At 40.5% G+C, this 19,727-nt stretch overlaps 1 protein-coding gene across 6 annotated transcripts in view; it reads right to left on the bottom strand.

The window, feature by feature from the left end:
- LOC121179718 (inositol 1,4,5-trisphosphate receptor type 1) overlaps positions 1–19,727 on the bottom strand; it is a 66,220-nt gene that overhangs the window by 3,631 nt on the left and 42,862 nt on the right. For all 6 annotated transcript variants that reach the window (XM_041034696.1, XM_041034698.1, XM_041034699.1 and 3 more), the window contains 17 exons: positions 18,845–19,028; positions 18,388–18,641; positions 17,004–17,204; positions 16,800–16,910; positions 16,351–16,446; positions 16,051–16,194; positions 15,774–15,881; positions 15,364–15,556; positions 13,653–13,775; positions 10,728–10,903; positions 8,987–9,151; positions 8,012–8,201; positions 7,803–7,895; positions 5,798–5,937; positions 4,612–4,777; positions 1,554–1,714; positions 582–743 (listed from right to left, as the gene is read on the bottom strand). In XM_041034696.1, the coding sequence (XP_040890630.1) occupies positions 582–743; positions 1,554–1,714; positions 4,612–4,777; positions 5,798–5,937; positions 7,803–7,895; positions 8,012–8,201; positions 8,987–9,151; positions 10,728–10,903; positions 13,653–13,775; positions 15,364–15,556; positions 15,774–15,881; positions 16,051–16,194; positions 16,351–16,446; positions 16,800–16,910; positions 17,004–17,204; positions 18,388–18,641; positions 18,845–19,028 (2,667 nt within the window). The remainder of the gene's footprint in view (positions 1–581; positions 744–1,553; positions 1,715–4,611; positions 4,778–5,797; positions 5,938–7,802; positions 7,896–8,011; positions 8,202–8,986; positions 9,152–10,727; positions 10,904–13,652; positions 13,776–15,363; positions 15,557–15,773; positions 15,882–16,050; positions 16,195–16,350; positions 16,447–16,799; positions 16,911–17,003; positions 17,205–18,387; positions 18,642–18,844; positions 19,029–19,727) is intronic.

Raw genomic sequence — 19,727 nt, 5'->3', positions numbered from 1 at the left:
AACAGTCTCAACCAAAGTAAAACAGTGTCTCAAGGGCTTATCACCCAAGAAGGTTCTTGGTCTGATTTGACTTCATTTGGCACCCTCAGACTAGCGCTCAGTAGTCGCCATTTTGACAATAATGATGATGATATCAGTGTCTGGAGGTCCAAGACACAGACTTCTACAAAGAAGGGATTTGTATGCTCCACAATTGCTGGACCAGGTGTGTAAATTAAGGAGGGGACTATGCTGGAAAAAGAAACATGCTAAGTTTTCAAAAAGTGACTCCTTCTACCTTAGGCCCTGAATGTATGAATCATCCCTCGCAGCTTAGGTTAGGTTGTCTGAGTCACTAGTTCCATTATGATGACAGTACAACTGTCAGCAAGCAGCTCCCAATAACTCCTCCCATGTTACTGTTCATTATAATGTGGTGGTCCGGGGTAAACAGTGACGTGTGTGTGGTCAATAATGTCCCAGTGGCTGAACATTAAAAAATAGTCTCAGTTTCTATTTTGCTATGGAAGCAAAAGAGAAAGAAATCACAGGTGATGTACTACAGAATAAGGGAGTGCATGATTTACTGTCACATGATATACCTGCTCCTTGAGCTCAGTCAGCTGTCCAGACAGGTTGGCCACCAGCCTCATGGTCGACTCCAGCTTCTCCTGCAGGTTCCTGATTTCATTCTGCTCACCCTCTGCATCACTGCTCACCAGTGACATGGCACGCATCCGCGGAAACCAGTCCAGGTTATGCTCCTGTGGTCCATCAAGAATATCAGCCACTGATGTTTCTCTTTTTTTTTTTTTTTTTTAGAAGTTTTGAAATAGATTTACCAGGGAGTTAGTAAAGCTGGAGTTGTGTCAAATTAAGTATTGGTAATTCTAAAAGGAAGACATTACTGTTTGGCAATCAAGTGCTTAAATGTGAACTCCAAATGACACTGGTCTATGATCTGTTTTTCAGAGGAACAAGCTTTCACTGAACTATTGCTACAGACTGAGCACATACTGTACTTCAGTGGAAATTGACAGTGACTCCTTATCATACTATAATCAGTTTGAGGATTTGAACGTGGCTTGTTTCACTGACTTCCTGTTTATCTGCACTCATCTGTTTGTGTCATTAGATGTGCGTGACTGGCATGTCTGCCAGTTGAGATTAGAAAAGAGAAACAGATTACTGTACTAGGGTGTGTGTGACTGACCAGTGACAGGTCTGACACGGCTGCATGGCCTGAGGAACTCTGCTTGATCATAGTTAAGGCCCAAAAAAACATGACACAAAAGGAAACATCCATCATACTAATCTTTCATTCAGGATTGGGTATGTGTCAATAGACAAGGGATACATTAATTCCATAGAATGAGTGCTATGAAATGGTGAATGTACAAGGGCGAAATGTATAAGTCATCAAGCAGTGAAGGAAGGAACTCCAATAACCTCAATAACCTCCAAGACAGTGGAGTGGTCTGATATTACAATTAATCCATTTACAATAGGCAAATGCATTATCACCAGTGGAGGTGGATGTGTGTTTTTAGGATTTGTCTGTGCTTTATGTTTACCTTGATCATCTCAGCCACGTAGCTCTCAGGGCCTGTGTACTCGGTGGAATCTTTAACTTTTACCAGTACAATAAAGAACAGGTAGTGCCACATGTTGTGCTCCTCTTTGATGTGCTCCTCAAAAGTCACAGTTTTGTTGTCAAACTTGTCCCGCTCCAAGCCTGCAGAGGGGTGATGACACACATTATTTATGGTATTAAGTTACGTTTCAAGGGCAAAAAAGAGGAAAAACAGGGGGAAACAAAAACAGAAGAGGTTGGCTTTTATTTGATTAGTTTCTCTTTCACATCACATTTTCACATTAACATTTGAAAAAAAAAAGATACCTGACCTTATGGAAGGGATCATGCCACTTTGTATGAATAAATTACTGAAAAGTGGCAACTATATGAGAAAATAGATTAGTAGTAAGTTTTATTTATTCAGGAAGTCTCACTGGGGGAAAGATCTCTTTCGAAATAAAGACTTGAGAAAAGACCATAACAAAACACACTCAAAGGAACAAGTGCCTCTAACTGAAGTTTGTGTTGCAGTTTACTCAACTAATAAAATGCACAGCAATGGAAACCAGTCTTTCCCAGTTCAGAGCTGGTGTGGGGAACTTTTATAGCTACCCTATCCTGTGATTATAGATAACCTATCCTGTGATCTGAATAGGAAAATTGCATTCTTATGGTTAAAATTGGGTAAATGAAGATAAATAATCAAACAATATGTAACATTGTAAGACTGTGTCTAACATCCACAAAGAGAACAACAGCTCTAAGTATATATGATTTAAAACACAGCAACTATAGAAACAAACTAGATTTAGTAAAAAAAAAAAAAAATGCTAAAATACATAGCAGGACAGAGTCGCTTCCATGCAAGTATAAAGCAAGGTTCTTAAAAAAAAACACACACAAGCATATCCACACTAAATTATAGGTTAAAGCTCCATAAAATTGAGCATCACCTAAGACAGGCTGTCAAATGACTGGAGCTAGTGTTGTGTACTTGAAAGAGATGAAACAGCACATTTGTTGTGTTTTGCATTGCACTGCAGACAGCAATGAACAGTATGCATTTCCTATGGGGATTTTTTTTTTTTTAGGTGGATTTGACAATCAAAATACCTGATAAATGTGGCCGGTCCACTAAAGTTCACTTAACACTTCAAAAGTGAACTCTACATTACTCTACAACGTATATATATATACAACAACTCCAAAATTGCTGAATATGACAGTGGAATTTTCAGTCTTTGTTCTTTGCATTTCTGTCTTTAGGAAAACTATTGGCCATTAAAAATAAATATGCATAAATCAGTGTCTTCTTCTTTAAACTAAGTGAAAAAAGGTTGTTTTTGAAACGTTCCCTTCAAGTGCTTACAGCACGCCTCATTTGATTGTATGTAAACGGTAGAAGGCTACTGATGTACAAATGGAGAACAGACAAGACACAGGAATAAAAACCCTCTGGGGCTTGATTTAAGTAAAAAGTGGCTGACTCAATATTCAGACCTATGTTACAGGACACAACAGTATGAAAATTAAACCAAGCATAGCAAATTCTCGTCAACGACTGGTAAAGGATGACATGTTTAATGATCCATAAATTTGTCCCTTAACACGTAATGCCTCAAGAAAAGACGTCAGCCATTCCCAGATTTTAATTCTGCTGTCTGTTAACAAGCTCTTGTTCCGCTTCTTCCATAGAATGTGGAGGATGCCTTTTCACCGTAGGATTGAGCCTGATTCATTGAACAAAAATACATTCAGCTACAGGTAAAAATCAGCCTTCATGCGTAGGAAGTTCATGACGTACATCAATCACTGGCTACAGACCACAAAGATCTAAAAACTAATACACGGCTGTGAGAGGGATCGATGGCTTATAAAACCAAGCTAGAGAGCGGAGAGCCTCTTAAGCTCGTGTAGATCGGCTCCTAATCTCTGCATCTCCTGTTCCCTCATGGTCCTTCTGGAAACCATAGAGACGGCAGCTCCCCCTGTGGCCTGGCCTTATTTAATATTGAGTCAGAGCTGATGGCTGGCTGGGTGACATAATACTGTTCTCATTCCATATGCTTACCACTTGTCCTGACTGCCTGACCCAACATACGCACACACACACATGCTCACAGCATGTACTGCCGGGTTCACACACATTAAGATGCACACACACACACACACACACACACACACACACACACACACACACACACACACATACACACATACACACACACATACACACACACACACACTACATTGGCTCAGCAGCATGCACTTATTTAGACACTCACAAACGTACATATAAGGAAATGCAGATGATGCTAGACAGAGGGACACAGTTTGGGCTATCATTGAAGTTGCACAAAACATATGGTATGAAAATTAAGTGTGTGCGTGTGAGTGAGTGGGAGAAAATGTCTGTGCGTGTGAGACAGACATGAATTATGGAGGCGAGCAGAGCAGTGGCAGGAAGCCCTCATGACTCAGCCTTCTTTGGAACGACAGCAAAGTGAGAAAGGGGGAGGAAGGGAGGAGGGGGACTGCAACAACTGCCCACACCTTTACAGAAACTTACTTTACCGAAACCACAAATATACCAAGTAATCAAACGATCTGAGAGGGGAATTTGGGAATTAACCAAGTGACATTAGAAGGATTATGGAAGAGTACCAATGACGCAAAGTCTTTGAAACACAGAGCCCTTCCTACAACAGAGCCAAGGCTAGCAGGGTGCCCTCATTATTAGAGAAGTCATCCCGTCACTGGAGTTAGAGGTTTGATTCCCATGACAATATCCTTAGGAAAATATTTCAACACAAGCTACTGATATATGACTGAGAAAGATGTGACATATAAGAGATAAAAACTATAATAAACAGATTTTTTCAGTGCTATTTCACAGAGTCCATTTGTTCATTTTGTCTGAGGAACAGTTAAAACAACTAATTCTTTAGAAGCTAGTCAACTTTAGAAGGTGCACCATGTGGTAACTGAGTGGTGAAAAAAAAAAAAAATAGGGAGCCTACAGCTGCTCCAACAACAAATCAAATGGGCAGTCTCACCACAGATGAAGCAGGTTGTCTTCAGCACTTCTTCTTTCTTCTGTTTTTCACTCCTCAGGTCGGCAAAGGTGTCGATGATAACACCAAAGATGAGGTTGAGGACAATGATGATGACCATGAAGAAGAACAGCAAGTCATATATAACTCTGGCTGCAAACAGTGGCTCCTGTGAAAGAATCAGGAAACAGGGTTAAATGTTTAGTACAGTCAGTTCTGTCACTGCCAATTTAGAGGTAGAGACTAGAAACTTATCTTACTTACTTACGAAATAGATCGTAGTAATTATTTACTTTTATGTGACAACAGAATGCTAAGATCTCATATCATGGGGGACTGAATGGAGATTGTTCTATTTAAATGCATGTCCCAAAGGGTAGGTCTTTACATAAACATATGCTGGGGATAATGTTATGAGTCTAAAAATGAGGTTAACCTTGTTTATCATGGATGTTAATGGAAACACAAGACCACTGGTGTGACCTGCTTATGGTGTGGCCAGATTAACTGCCACAGTAACAGAGATGGCAGAAAGTCGGTCAACTCAATTCTGCTTGCTTAGAAAGATATTACGGGTTACAACTCAATAGAAAAATGTTTATTTTACATTCTTAGCCACTGGCTGTGCAATGGACTTGAGTGTCTTATACATTGGTCAATTTCATTGACTTATTTTCCATTTTTGGGTAATCCTCTTCAAACGTAATGAAGTGAGCCTGAAGGGAATTACCCTGCAGTGACCACCAGCCTAATGCAGTCACACAGTCACACTCAGTCACACTCAGTCATTTAGGACAAGCAGCAATGCCACCGTGTCACTCATGTGATTAAACGGTTGACTGCTATTTTTCCTCGTTAGTTTAAGTGAGCAGCCAGCAAGACTTTCTGCAAGGCTTGAACTGAGTTGTGAATACGTGAGGCAGACATTCACATCCTCTTTTGACATCATTAGTGGTTGAGCCTGAATTCAGTGGAAATCTATTTTGAGGTTTAATTCTCAAACAAGGCGGAGGCAGTGCAGCTGTAAGGAAACATTGTGAAACCTCCATGCTTTTGAAATAAAAACAAGTTCAGCGCGAGATGGGCTCATAGCCAGCTCACATGACCCATGCTGCAGCTGGGGGAGCTACACCCTGTTATCCCACACACACACACACACAGTCAGGAGCCTAATCACAGTTGCACGTACCTCTTTGGAAGGTTTGCGGAGAACATCCCCAACACCCCCTCCACTCCTCAAGCCGTGACTCAGCACAGTGACGATACACATCAGTAAAGAGTCGCACGTCCGCTCCACGTCACTGTCCTCCTCACTGTCATTCCCAAAATCTGAGGAAGTGCAAAGGAAAGTTTTAATCCGTTTATTTATTTGGCACAAGGAGTCTAAGAGCCTGTAAAAAAAAAATACAGCTTCTTTATCACTAGCAGGTGATAATATGCAGTATATTGTCTCAAACAGATTTGGTTTTAGTGGCCCCATTTTTTTTTTTTTTTGCTGTCTCCAACTGAGAAATTATATCAGGTCCACTAATACATAAATATGTTCTTTCTGATTTAACATTCAACATTTCTGCAAGCATATGCTTCTACCATCATGAAGGTCCACTGAGATACAGGGAAAAGATGGAGGTCATATGGGTGTAACACAGTTACTTTTATTCAGATGATATGGGGAGGTAAAGGATTGCATACAAGACAGTGTGATGCATAAAAATAAATCGGCTAAATGTTTTTTTGTCCAATTGAACTTTCATAAGTGACTCATAACATATTCAAGATGCATCGAGTGTATTATGACATTTTAGATGTACCTGAGATGTAATTTTACAGTGTAGAGCTTAGTATTATCTTGTTTTTAAATATTTTCTTTGATTATAAATAACTATTACTGATCTGTATAAGTGTACAATTTGATAGCCTTGTATTCACATATAAATATAAGGTTTCATCTGCTATTTGGACATAAATATCCTTGGCTTAGTTGCAGAACTTGATATCTGTTGAAACCTTGTTTACATGTTTTGGTTCACAGTGTGAATGCGGTTAGCCAAAGCAAAAGTATTTTTGTTTAGCTGGAATGTGACAGCAGCTTTAGTTAAATCTATTCTGAGACAGACAGGGAAAAACATATTAACATTTCTGAATCTAATTTCATAAAGTTTATAGGTCCTGGCACAATAGTTAAGACTATTTACAGTCAAATGATGGACAAGATCGAACATACTGTATCATGAGCCCCTTGCTAAATATGTTTATTATTGTCCACAGCATTTTGACATATGCCTGACAATGTTTTGGACTACATCTTTACCTCTAAATGATAAATTCCATCAAAGTGGGCTCCTCATGGCTCCATAGCTTATGTTACCCGAATGAACTGAGGCTTTCTTGATTTTGACGTCACTAAATCTTAGAACAAACACAACCAAAGTATCACTGAGTGAAAGATAAGTTTACTGGATATCTCCACACATCCTGACGGACAGGAAGTTCGCAGGCAGTCAAACCTTTTTGGGATGTTTGCGCTGATGTCACATGAGGGTCAGTGAGGTCACATGTGAGTTATTTTTGTCAATGTAGTCCCATGATTTAAAGTGTGACTCAGTGTGAAAATGCACCAGGAAACAGTGAAATGCCTTGGCAAAAACATCCCACAGTTTTCTTTTCACTCACCGTGATATGACAAGGCCAAGGATGATTTCCCAGTATTTCAAATAGCTTCTGCAATAAATGATTGTAACTTCTGTCCTTCTCGACATCATCACATCACTCCAAACCCTTTCTACAGAAAATGATTTACAACTACTCCCCGAGGCCCAGGAACATGAAATCAAGCCTCAACCTCAATAAATCAGTTTGTTTGCAAATACATTAAACATCCAAAGGAGGGTCTTTGCTCTTTACACCAAGGTCAGCTTAGGCAGCATTTGATTCAAGGCTGTGTGTCTGCCTCCCCAGTCTTCACAAATTAAAATCTCTGCAGCCCAGTTCTAACCTCAAACTAAAATATACCATATTATAAACTGATGTTGTTAACACTTTTTGTTTAAGTTTAATTCATGACAAGAAATCCACACAACACGAAACATGTAAATATTACAATCTAGACTTGACTAGAGTGCTTTAAATTAGCTACAAGATTAAATTTTCAAGCTAAATACACGGGGAAAAAAAAGTGTTGTGGTTCACATTACCTTCCTGCGGCATCACTGTCGTACAGTTCTCACCATTCTCTCTGTGACATATTTCTTCAGGCAGAAACTCGTTAGCCAGACTGGCTCCACTTTCTAGGAAGTAGTAGATAGTTCATACGTTTGCTGGTCTTTTCTAAACAAAGCACTTACAATCTGCAATTTTTCACAGAGATTTTCAAATCTTAGAAATAAATTGAGCTTCTCCTCACTCGTGGTTGCGTTGGGAATCCGATCCACCTCCAGGATGAAGTCGTCTTTGAAGAAGATGTAGCCAACGATGGAGAACAGGTAGACCAAGATGAGAGCCAGCACCGCGGTGAGAACAATGGAGCGTCCATTACGTGTCACACTCTTTATTACATTCAGCAAGGTCTCCTCTCTGTATACAAGGTCAAACAGCTACAGAGATGCAAAACACACATTAAAAGGATGTACAATCAAGGCAGGACCAAAGGCTCAGTATGTAGCACATTCCTTGTAAAGTGACATGATGTCTCTCAGAAGGCAAAATAAGAATATGTAGGGTATTAATTTAGATTACATATGTTACAGTATCCCTTTTATCCCTTATAGTATGAGCAGTGTATTTTGAATGTGAAGTTAAAAAAACATGAACATGACGTGGCTTTTAGGCTTTTTTCCTCTTGCTCTGAATCCCCCATTTTCCCAATTTTTTGTATCTTGGTACTCAAGATCAACATATATGGCAGTGTGTTGATGTGGTGCATCTGCAGCGGAGCTGCTTGGACCCATGTGGATGGAAAACATCTCCAAACACTGGGATATTAAGTCTGACATGTTATAAAGCAGACTTGAGGCACCAGCACACAGCACTTAAATACCACAACAACAACAACAACAGCAACACCATTACAGCACCAAATAAGGCTACCTCTGACTTGCTAGCAGGATATGTCCTTGAATGCACCACGATGGAAAGCTAGGGCTACATTCTGAGAGAGCAAAAGTTTTTCACACGTGGTTTGACAAAAAAAACACCTGTTGCCTCCATATTTCTTAACAGTACTACCTGCCTGTCTTCATCTTGTCAGTCTGTGTGTGTGTGTGTGTGTGTGTGTGTGTGTGTGTGTGTGTGTGTGTGTGTGTGTGTGTGTGTGTGCAAAGGTGTTAAACCATGCATTCAGAACATGTGCGTATGTGCAGCATATGTGGGCTTCTCTCACCAAAAGACTGTAGAAAAAGACGTGAACAAACACCCCCAGACAGCAGATGATGAGGTAGATGAGATGGTAGAGAAACTCAAAGTCCATCACCATGGCTTTGTAGCCTCTTGTGAAGGTTCCTCGGTTCCCCACAAAGCTTATCAGGAAGATGATTTTATTACACACCTGGAAGATAAAGTCAGTCTCTCTTTAATAATTAGAATCCAGGATAATCAGCCATTCATCATTTCAATATTTAATTTCAACAACTGCTTTTGCTGAGGGCCGTAGGGCAGAAACTAAAAGTATTGACAGCAAGATGGTAGCTTTTAAGGTAAACGAGGACACAATAATTGCGTTTACATGCTCCTACGTAACCTGGTTATTGCCAGCTTTCTGGAGTAACTTAATTTCTTATATGTCATGTAAACGAGAAACCAGGGTAAGGGATTAACAGAAACCCGGTTAACAGGGCTACAGTAGATACCTGCAGGAGAAACGTGACTTCTTGGTCATGTATACGTTTAACCGAGTTTCAATTGTTTTTTTTTTTTTTTACAAGTCTGTGTGTAACTTATAATGACTTTAGACAGAGAAAGCATCATTCTGACTGCAATGGTGAGGGATGAAAGGAAAGGTCATCAGCAGTACATCCTTTTATTCAGAATAATGAAATCTAAAGTCTGAAAGAGAATGAATGATGAGAAAAAAAAACAAGATATTTTTAAGTGAGGTCATTTTTGCAGTTTAAGTAGGGTTAGTTCACACACTTGCAAAGAAAAAGAAAAAACACAACACTAAGGTCAAAAACACATCCAGGGAGACATTTGACTTCTAGCCAGCTGCACGAAGTAACCCAGTTACTGCAGTCCATGGTAACATGCTCTCTGATTTCCTGCCTTAACCTGATAACCTGTTTTTTTGTGGACATGTGAACGTAGCAATCGAGGAGAGAGGAGAGATGATAAAGGTGTGCGCAAGACTTGCTTTTGCTTGTGTGTGTGTGTTTAAGAGCCCATCTAGTGTCACACTCTCTCTAGGGTTCAGTGATGAATTTCACACCCCATTACACAGCTAGGCGCTGGCAGGGACAACTGCAGGGGAAGGGGGCAACACCACTCAGACAGGCTATGGGCTTGCCAAGTGGGCATGAGAGTGAGTGAAAGTTGAAAGAAGAACTGGAACTAGTGTGGCTGAGGTTTCTCAGTGTGTGAAAGTACATACAGTAGTGCCTGTAAATGATAAAACAGAAGTGCTGAGTTTTTGGCCTTCTCCCTCTGGGGAAAATTACTAATAAACCATGCTCTCACACATTCTCTCACACTCAGTAGAGACAAGACAAGTTTAAATGGATGGTTCACCAAAATAATAAAATAACAAAAAAAAAATCGTACTTGCATTAATGGGATCCATCCATGCAGATAGTTTTGACCTAATTTGTTCTTATTTGGAGGTATTTGCCGGAGATTTCTGCTTTCACCTCAATACAATGCATGTAAATAAATCATTTGAGGTGCTCACACACCGACAGCATTTGCCATAGGGAATATCTCCTCTGTAATTCCAATAAAAACTGTCTATGCAGTAACTTAGTGTGGATTACAATAACATATAAATAACAGAGAATTGTTTAAAATCTGGCCATACAAATTTCAAAGAGGCATATCTCAGAAGCTGTGCAATTAAAACCAAAACTAACTACATGACTAGATTGCACTGCTAGTACTTTGGATGAACTGACCCTTTAAAGGAGACAACTCACATTAAAGGCACCCAGAAGGAAAAGGGTGGGCTCCAGGCCAACAGAGAAGATGAGGCGGAGGATGGTGACAATGACCAGGGCGCGGATGCCCAGCGGCTGGGGCATGATGATAACGATGACCAGTGTTGCCAAGACTCCCATCCACAGCAGTGCAGACAGGTGGGAATCCAGCATACCTGCGTACGATAAATGCACAAACACACACGAGGAGACCAGCTGCATTAATGACTTCCACTGTTACACAGTGAACTTGCCATACATGGAATATGTAGGCATTATGTTATGAGGATGACAGTGCAGTTTTCAGCTTAAATGAGGCCTTCTCCAGATCCACAGATTTTTAACTGGCTTTCACTAACCTCTGCCTCTCAGGCAAGCCTTGGGCCTTCATTAGTGAAACTCTGAACTCAAAGAGAGCCTGTTACATAACACTCAAAAGTATATGACATACTTTTTTTGTGTGTGTGCACACTAGGCTTTAGCGAGAGCCTACCTGATGCTTCCCTTGATCCTGGGGCAAATCCAGGATTAGTGTCCTAGTCAGGGGTTTCATGTGGCAACGTGTCACTCAGGCTAAAACCCCTGACCAGGTTTGACCAGCCTAAAAAACAAGGCCACACCCAACCTGCTGCCTGTGTAACTTACCCATTTAAAAAAAAAAAAAAAAGAAAAGGAAAGAAAAAAATCACAGGACAGACGTGTGTGTGCTTTATGTTTTTGCTCTCTAAGAGCAAGGGACACAGAACAATTTCAGAAAACAGAAAAGAAAAATAAATGAATTTGTTGCTGTTAAAAAGGTAGAAAGATACAGTGAAGGAGAAAGAGAAAGGAAAAGAGTTGCAGTAGATGAGGAAGCAGAAGGGGAGTGCTGCAGCTAAGGGAGTCTTTCTCTCCTCCTTTACTTCCTTTCTTCCCACCTTCCTTCCCTCTGTCTCCTTCCCTCCTTCTAGTTTTCTCTCCCTCCCAATCCCTGTGGAGATCACATGACAGGTGCCACTTACATAACAGCCGTCTCTAAAAATACCTCAGCTGAAAGATTCATGAGGAACATGCAGGGAGCAACACACAGCTCTAGTAATGTGGCAGACTGAAAGAGCGTTGCTTTCATGCACTCACAAACTCTGCGCCTACCTCAGATTTCAATTTAATGTACGGGCAGATGACTGTGTGCAAACATCTGTAAAGTCAACGATGGAGAGGGCTGCAAGAATGCACAGTCTGCGTTTAAGCATGTGGTATGAATGTGTGGTGCTAACCAAAGCTATTCATCAAAAGGCAGGCAGTCATGCATGCAGGCAGAACACACTGACCTAGATCTCCTGCTCTTATAACCCTCATTCAAAAGCCCCAAGCAAAGAAGGGAGGAGAGCGGAGAGAGAGCAAGCAGTGTGTGTGTGTGTGTGTGTGTGTGTGTGTGTGAGAGAGAGAGAGAGAGAGAGAGAGAGAGAGAGAATGCAGGGGCACAAAGCCATAAAAGTTCCTTTTTAGGCCAAAGGTATGCTGGTGTCTCACGTGATGATGTCTTACACATAAACCCAGTTCCAAGGAAGACTGGAAATACGTTCAGCCCTTACTCATGCTGCACACTCACTTTCTTTTGTACAATCAACAATGGCAGACAAAATGGAATTTTAGTGTTCTCATTAAGTTAAAACAATGATCGTATTAATTATTTTATACAACTGTATTTGGTGTTCTGTGTTCTGCTCTGATGGCATTTCCTACACCTTTTTGGAATTCACAACAAAATGAACAAAATGCTGCATTTTTTACTACTTTTTACTCAGGATGTACAACAACTTTAAAAAGATGTTTGTAAACTTACAGTTTGTAACTGGTTCATTTTGAATAAATTTAATAAAACTTTAATAAAGAGGATTTGGCAGCTGTGTTTGGAGTGTAAAACATGATATATGACCTGTTTATGATCACCTGATATGTCATGTATGACTTGTCTCACATGAGCCAATGCAAGCTCTGTTTATGGAACATTAAATTGCACAGGGCACTCCTGTGTTTGTTGTGGTCTCCATAGTACTGAAAGTCTAATATGAGCTCAAGCTCTGTCTATGTTAGGGTGTGTCTTAAAACAAAAGTAGAGGAATTCTCAGGTCCTGCTCCTAATCCTGGTCAGGTGATTAGAAGTCAGAAGATCAGAACATTGTGGTAAAAGGAGATCAGTGGGTCATTGTTGATGCCTGGGAGAAGGATTAAGAGTCAGCTCTTCAAAGTCTGTCTCTGTGGGTGGCTGCACCATGTGATATGCCTTTCCAGATAGCTGCTTGTATCAGAGTGTGATGTAAATGTAAAAGAAAACAACTGGAAAAAAAAGATCAAAACATAAACTTGGTACAACCTGAAATGGGTGACACAATATGGCACTGAGTTGGGTTGATAATGTTTTCCTCCTTAATCTCCAGTTGTGTACTGGGGCTTTATTGGCGGCTGTGGCAATTGTCTTATCCGCACATGTCATGTCAGTACAGGTTGTAAAATTTATTAAGAGCATACTGTAGTAGAAAACCTGGCCAGCAAGCCCCTATTCTTCCTGTTTTGCATTGCTGAACGGCTAACCTTTGTCTGACCCCGTTCTCTAGAGCAGTCGGAACACAGGAACAGTGCAATACATAAAAAATATGCCTCTGTGATGCTGCATCAATACAACATCAACATGCATGAAAGAATTCACTGTAGAAAGAGTAAACATTTCATATGCATGAAAGAGTGACAGGTGTCCTCGCCAGAACTAAGCTGGTATCTACCTCATAGTGAAATGTGTAAAATACTAAAAATTACAATCACTGATCTCATGCAAAGTGAGATCTATTAAAAGTGAGAGTAACATTTAAAACAGGATGTGAGTATGGTTCATTTTGTTTATTTTTAAAAAGCTGTTCTGACTCTAAGGTGTCATGTGTGACTGACCTCCATGTACTCCCTCCAGGGGGTAGAAGAAGCAGACCAAGAGGTTCATGAGCACAGCCAGGTTGAAGGAAACTGTGCTCCACACTGATATATTTCTGGAGCACCAGTAGAGCACTGGCTGGGCTGGAGGGAAAGGCACAGTGAGACATTATAATACAGTACATCTTCAAAATCAATCACATACAATACGATTTAGGTAGATTTTGACCATAAAAGTGTAAAATTTGTAAAATTGATGCTAATTCCAAGATCCCAAAGTGTCAGTGTTTCAGATTGCTTGTTTTATCTGACCCGCAGTCCAAAAGCTAAAAGATGTTAAATGAAAATCATACAAAACACAGAGAGAACTTAAAACATCCTAGACTGTTAATAATGGATGTTAAAATGTTGATACTGAAAATAAAGTTTAAAAAGGTAAAATATGCCATTTAGACCTTTACTTCAGACACATAATCTGACTTTTAATAAACTACTGTATTTTCTGTCCTCTGCTTTTAGAGGAAAAGAAAAACAGATGCAGGGACTTTTCTCTGTCTATACCCTCTTCTCAGTGAGAGACAAAATATGGCTTTGTGTGGGTATGCCGTCTTGTATGTGCGTGAGCAAGTGTGCTCTCAGTTGTGATTCATATGGTTACTGTACAAATGTTTCACGGCTCAAAGAATGTGGAAAGCCCCTGTCTGCTTTTAGACAGTGGAAACATGCACACACATAACACGAACACACACAGGATGACAATGTTAGCCCTGCTGTCAAGTTGGGGATACGCATCATTCCATCTATTTTGCATAGCCGCTTATCCTGTTCGGGCGCGCAGGAACTGAGTTCTATTTCCAAATCACCTAACCTTCACGTCTTCGGACTGTGGGAGTACACCATAAAACGCAGACGCACGGAGAACATGCAAATTCCACACAGGAAGGCCCCAGCTGGCCCGCGGGCAAAGACCAACCACTGTGAGGTGACGGTGAGCTCATCTTTGAGTCACCGTGCTGCACCCGAACTGAGGATGTACGCCACATTAACGAAGCATCCTGCTAGAATGAAGCTTTGCTGCTACTTGCTAAATACTTTATGGACAGACTTTTCCCACCACCTCCCACTGTAGTTTCTTTGTAAGAATAGTCAAATGGTTAAGGTGCAGGGATCTTTGTTGCTTGTCATTCCCTCCTGTCTGCCTTGATACTGTCTGCTATGAAATAAAGGCAAAAAAGAAAAAAAAAAATCTAAAATCAACATGCACAAAAAGAAACAAAGATAAATATCAGTGATATCTTTTGCGTTCTGCATTATGAATATTGCTGAAATAATTAGTCAATAAACTGATAAGCTAAAATCAGCTTATCAGCAGAAAATTAACCAACAACGGTTTTGACAATTTAATTACAATTTAAATAATTTATTTAGCAAAACTGCATTGGTTGTTTCCTCTTAAGGAAGTAAGGACTTGCTGCTTTTTGCAGTTTTATGTAATTTTAAAATGAATTTTGTTCAGTAAATATCAGATTTAATGTTGAAAGGCCATCCTCATTTTTTAAAATAAATATTTTATAAATCAGTTACTCCATTATTTGAAAGAAATTCTGTCAATTCAATAATTAAAATAAATTATTTTAATTATCTGTACAAGTGGTCCTGTATTATGTGACTTAAGTAACAAAAATATTAGTAATGTGCATTTAAACTCGTGCTTGTTACCTCCTCACCCTACCTCTGAGTTTCTTCTGCCAGTTCATCTCATTGAAGAGGTCCTCTGCTCGCAGGAAGAAGTCGTTGATCTTGCTGCCCTGCTCGTCTCTCTCCGTGGTGTAGTAGACTCGCAGCTTTGACTCTGAGGTCAGGAACTCGCAGATGTTGGGGACAGGGAACACTATCTCCTCCATTGTACGGTCCTGACGCACAATCTGAACAGAGGGACACACAGTCATCTCCAAAGATCTCCAGGGAGCAAACACCCTGGCCTCTGCAGGCCCTCACGGGCCTCATTTGTGACTATTTCTGTGCAAATACACAAATAAACATTTTGTTTTATCATTCCTATTTATTTGTGTTGCTTGTGTAATTCTCTTAGAGAAGGCTCCAAGTTGTTAATACTGTTTGACATGGGTTGCGTGTTATGACCTCTATCTGAGCGGTGTGTTTGGCGTAGAACTCCAAGGCCTCATCTCCCTCTCCACTGGCCCCTCCAGGCTTTAACATCATGGACAACTCCTTGTTATGACGCGCCAGCTGCATGAAGGACACACAGTCAACAACATGTGTGTCTCATCCCAGTCTTGCATGAATGGAGCAATTCATTAATTATTTTTTAGAATTATATAATATTGTGTGTCATGCTGTGCAGTTGGGAAATCAACATGGGATTCTGGAAAACATATTGCAGAGATGATTGGCAGACCTGGTGAGCTAAAATGTAGATGTTGTGTCCAACATTTCTGGGTGAAGCAGCGTCATGTTCCTCCTCTTCCCCACTATCCTCCTCCTCCTTTGTGTCTTCGAACTCTACCTCTCCCTGCAGATAGGCCTTTTTTATCACCTCCACCTACACAGACACACACACATGCCCACACAACTTTACACATTTCACAGAATAATATGTGAAATTATTGCTCTGTGACACAGTGCAAGCTCAGTGGCTGTTGCATTGTAGCTATTAAAAGGAGCTGAGAAAAGGAAAAGGTGCACATCATTTCCTCACCAGTTCTTTAGGCCTCATGTTGTACAGGATCCTCTCAGCATTCTCGCTGTCGTGGCGGCTCTCCATGATGGCGAGCAGCAGCTTGGATGCATTGTTCTGAGAGTGAAAAAGACAGAGAGGAGGCAGAGGGAGAGAGAACTCCAAGATAAGAACTTAAGCTCTGTCAGTTTCTTCATCCAAGGAAAACAGCCAGAGACCCTGGTGCTTTAGGAAAATGCACTCGACTGCTGTTTGTCTTGGCACACGTGCACAATAGCAAGATCAGCTCAGACGAATGAATGTCCTGCTCTTATACTTGTAGCCTGTTAGTGATATTTCATCCTGCTGTGAAAGGAAACTACCGTAGTTTTTCTTTTTCGGCTTGGGACCAAATATTTGACCCGTTCCCCACTGTCAAACAAAGACATAGATCCTTCCTTGACTCCACTTACCCCAACCAGCCGACTCACCTTGAGCTCTAACACCAGGTCCATCCGCTTTTTCCCAAGTGGGTTGATGTCATTAAGGATCAGAGCGATGATGATATCAATACCATTTGACTCGTGAGTGGCAATGCAATTCTGGAGGGAGAGGAGAATAAAAGATGTATGAGAGAAGCCGGAGGTGACTTAGTAAAGTCCTACGTATTGCCTGCGGTGTAGTCACTTGTGTACCTGGTTTTCATGGCAGGGGCCCTGGCAGTACTCTGTGAGACTCTCCAGAGTTTGGTTGATGAGGGCCACGTTCTTCTCATTGATGTACAGTCCCAGCAGACCGAGACCCCCTGTGGTGCTGCCACAGATACAGTCTAAGAACTGCAGGGTCTCACACACAAGGTTGTAGTTGTTCTTGTTGTTTTGACATCGAAGGAAGTTCTGAGAAGATAAAAATGATTGGGGTTGACAGGTAAGTGTGACTGTGACAAGTCTGAACTAGATACACACTCTGAGTAATCAACCAATCAAAACCACATACAAGCACAAAGCATTAAAGTAATAGTTTGTCTAACAATTAAAATATGCCACTAACTGCTCATTCCTCTGTTACTAAGAACTTAGTGGAAAGTTTCAGAAAACAGAAAGTGACTTTGCAGCAATATTTCTGTTTTAGTCCACATCACAACTGTTGAACTTGACTATCCCTTGGGAAGACTACCACTGTGCCAGCACTGACTAACCTTAAAAATCTCACTGGTGAGCTGTACATGTTTTGTTTTTCACCACAGCTCAGGGGAGTTTTCTGCGTTTTAAACTAAACAATGTTTTGGGCTAACAAAGTAAAAGATAACAAGGCAAGTGCTGAACTTTTGGACCAACAGTAGAATTACTTCTGTAAAATTTCAACGAGGATAACGTCTCTCAGAAACAACTATCGCTGAATGGAAGTAATTGAGAGGAATGTTAATTTAACATTTAAGAATATTCATTAGAATTAGCTTTCTCAATAAGATATTCATCTTTTTTTCAAGGGAGCCTAAGAGAGCAAGAGGTGAACCATAAAAAACAACTTGAGTCTGTAGAAACTGTATAATTCAAAATTAAATAATATTTTAAGAAACTGTATGATGAAGATTGCACAATTATTTTAATTATCAAGTAAAACATCTGCATCTGGCATCACTCTTAGGTTTGCGTAATGCTCTAAGTGCAATAAAATCCTCCAGCTGCATTCTCTCTAGAGCTGATCCTAAGTAACTCAAAGCCGCCCTTCCCAGGCTCACTAAAAGAGCAAGGCAGAGAAATTAGCAGGAGGCTCTGTGAACATGAGAACACAAGAGGTGGAGCAGGGACTTTTATATATCTATAAATAAAGATGTACCAGAGAAGCCATCTAAAGTCGGATATGACCTCTCATACAAATGACAATGAAGATAAACAGACCCGGCCTTTGTTATAAAACTTAAAGACTGTGTCTAAAGTTGGCCATGAAGAAGCAAAATCATGTATGTATAGGATGTCACAACTATCAGTAAGATGAAGATTGATACTGTTGCGTAGTGTGATCTGTTTTAATGGCTCTCTGTAAAACTAGCAGGGTCTGACGCTCAGTCTCTCCCACCTGCAGGTCACGGTTGTGATTCTCACAAAGAAGCTGGAGGAAGCGAAGAATAGGCTGCATGATAACGATCACAAAGCTCATCTCTCCTTCGTCCTGGTTCTTGTCCCCGCTGCTGGGTTGGCCGTCTACCGAGGTGAAGTGGTCCTCGGGGTCTGCCTCACGCCGGTAAGAGTTAAAGGCCTTCTTGGTGGCAGACGAGGCCTCTAATAGTTGCTCTCTCACATCCTCAGTCATGACCACTGCTGAGTCTCTGGCTACACAGATACAGGCACCAAAAGAGGGACTAAGGACACAGTTGATTCCCACACAATCATCACATCATAATTCCTCTTTCTATTCTGGTTTTGCAAACAAATTTGAAATTTCCAGTTCACAAACTAAAGCTTGCCTTAGAATCTATGGGTGTTGACATCCTTATATAGAATAATACAATAGATTGTGACAGGTGACCTCTGACCTTTTTTGCGGACAGGGACGTCTTTCTCCTGGCTGTCATCATCCCTCTTCCTGTTTCCCAGGTCACTGGTATTTACTGTCACGGTGGCTTTGATCTCCAGCTGAGCCAGCTTCATACGGTCGTAGAAAACCCGGAAGAACTTTTCTGATTTCTTGTCCTCTGTCAGACGGCAAAAGAAGGAACGCTGCATACGAGGGACAAGACGAGAAAGTAGAGATTATTGATGTCAGTGTCTGCCAAGCACAGTGAACAGCACGATGCCAAGCACGATGAATACCTGGCGTCAAACTGTGATTTTAAAGTGCCAGGTACTGTGAAGGAAATGTGCAGTGCACATTTGAAACTTGATGATGATATAAAACAAAAGCTAAAACAATCAATTGATTAATCAATTAGTCAATCCCCCAAATATTAACCTGCAACTATTTTTATAAGCAGTTAATCATTTCAATCATTACTCAAGCAACAGTTTAATGGCTTAATGATGGAAACAATTACTAGTTTTAATGATTAAATGTATAGTGATCTAATGTATAACAAAAAACACCAACTGTATTGCAAAATAACAACTTTATTTTACCCTCCAAGTTTGTATTATGCAACTGATTAGCTGTTCTGAGTGCAGTGAACTGAGGGTAAAACCTGCAAACACGATGTTGGAACAGAAGATGTGGACATGGATTTGGCCTGAAATAACCTGAAGTATCCACCATTAATATTTTTAAAATTCTGTCTATGCTCGCATATTCTATGAAATCTTTACTCCGAACAGCTAACAGTAGAAAATGAATCGTCATTCAATGTGAGAAAAAACGAACTTGACCGGAGCCTCACAAAACATTATATAACTGTGGTGATTCAGGTCTGGATTTACTGTGATGAG

This window comes from Toxotes jaculatrix, chromosome 3 (assembly GCF_017976425.1).
Source record: "Toxotes jaculatrix isolate fToxJac2 chromosome 3, fToxJac2.pri, whole genome shotgun sequence".
Taxonomy (NCBI): domain Eukaryota; kingdom Metazoa; phylum Chordata; class Actinopteri; family Toxotidae; genus Toxotes; species Toxotes jaculatrix.
This window is presented reverse-complemented; position numbering and strand designations above follow the sequence as displayed.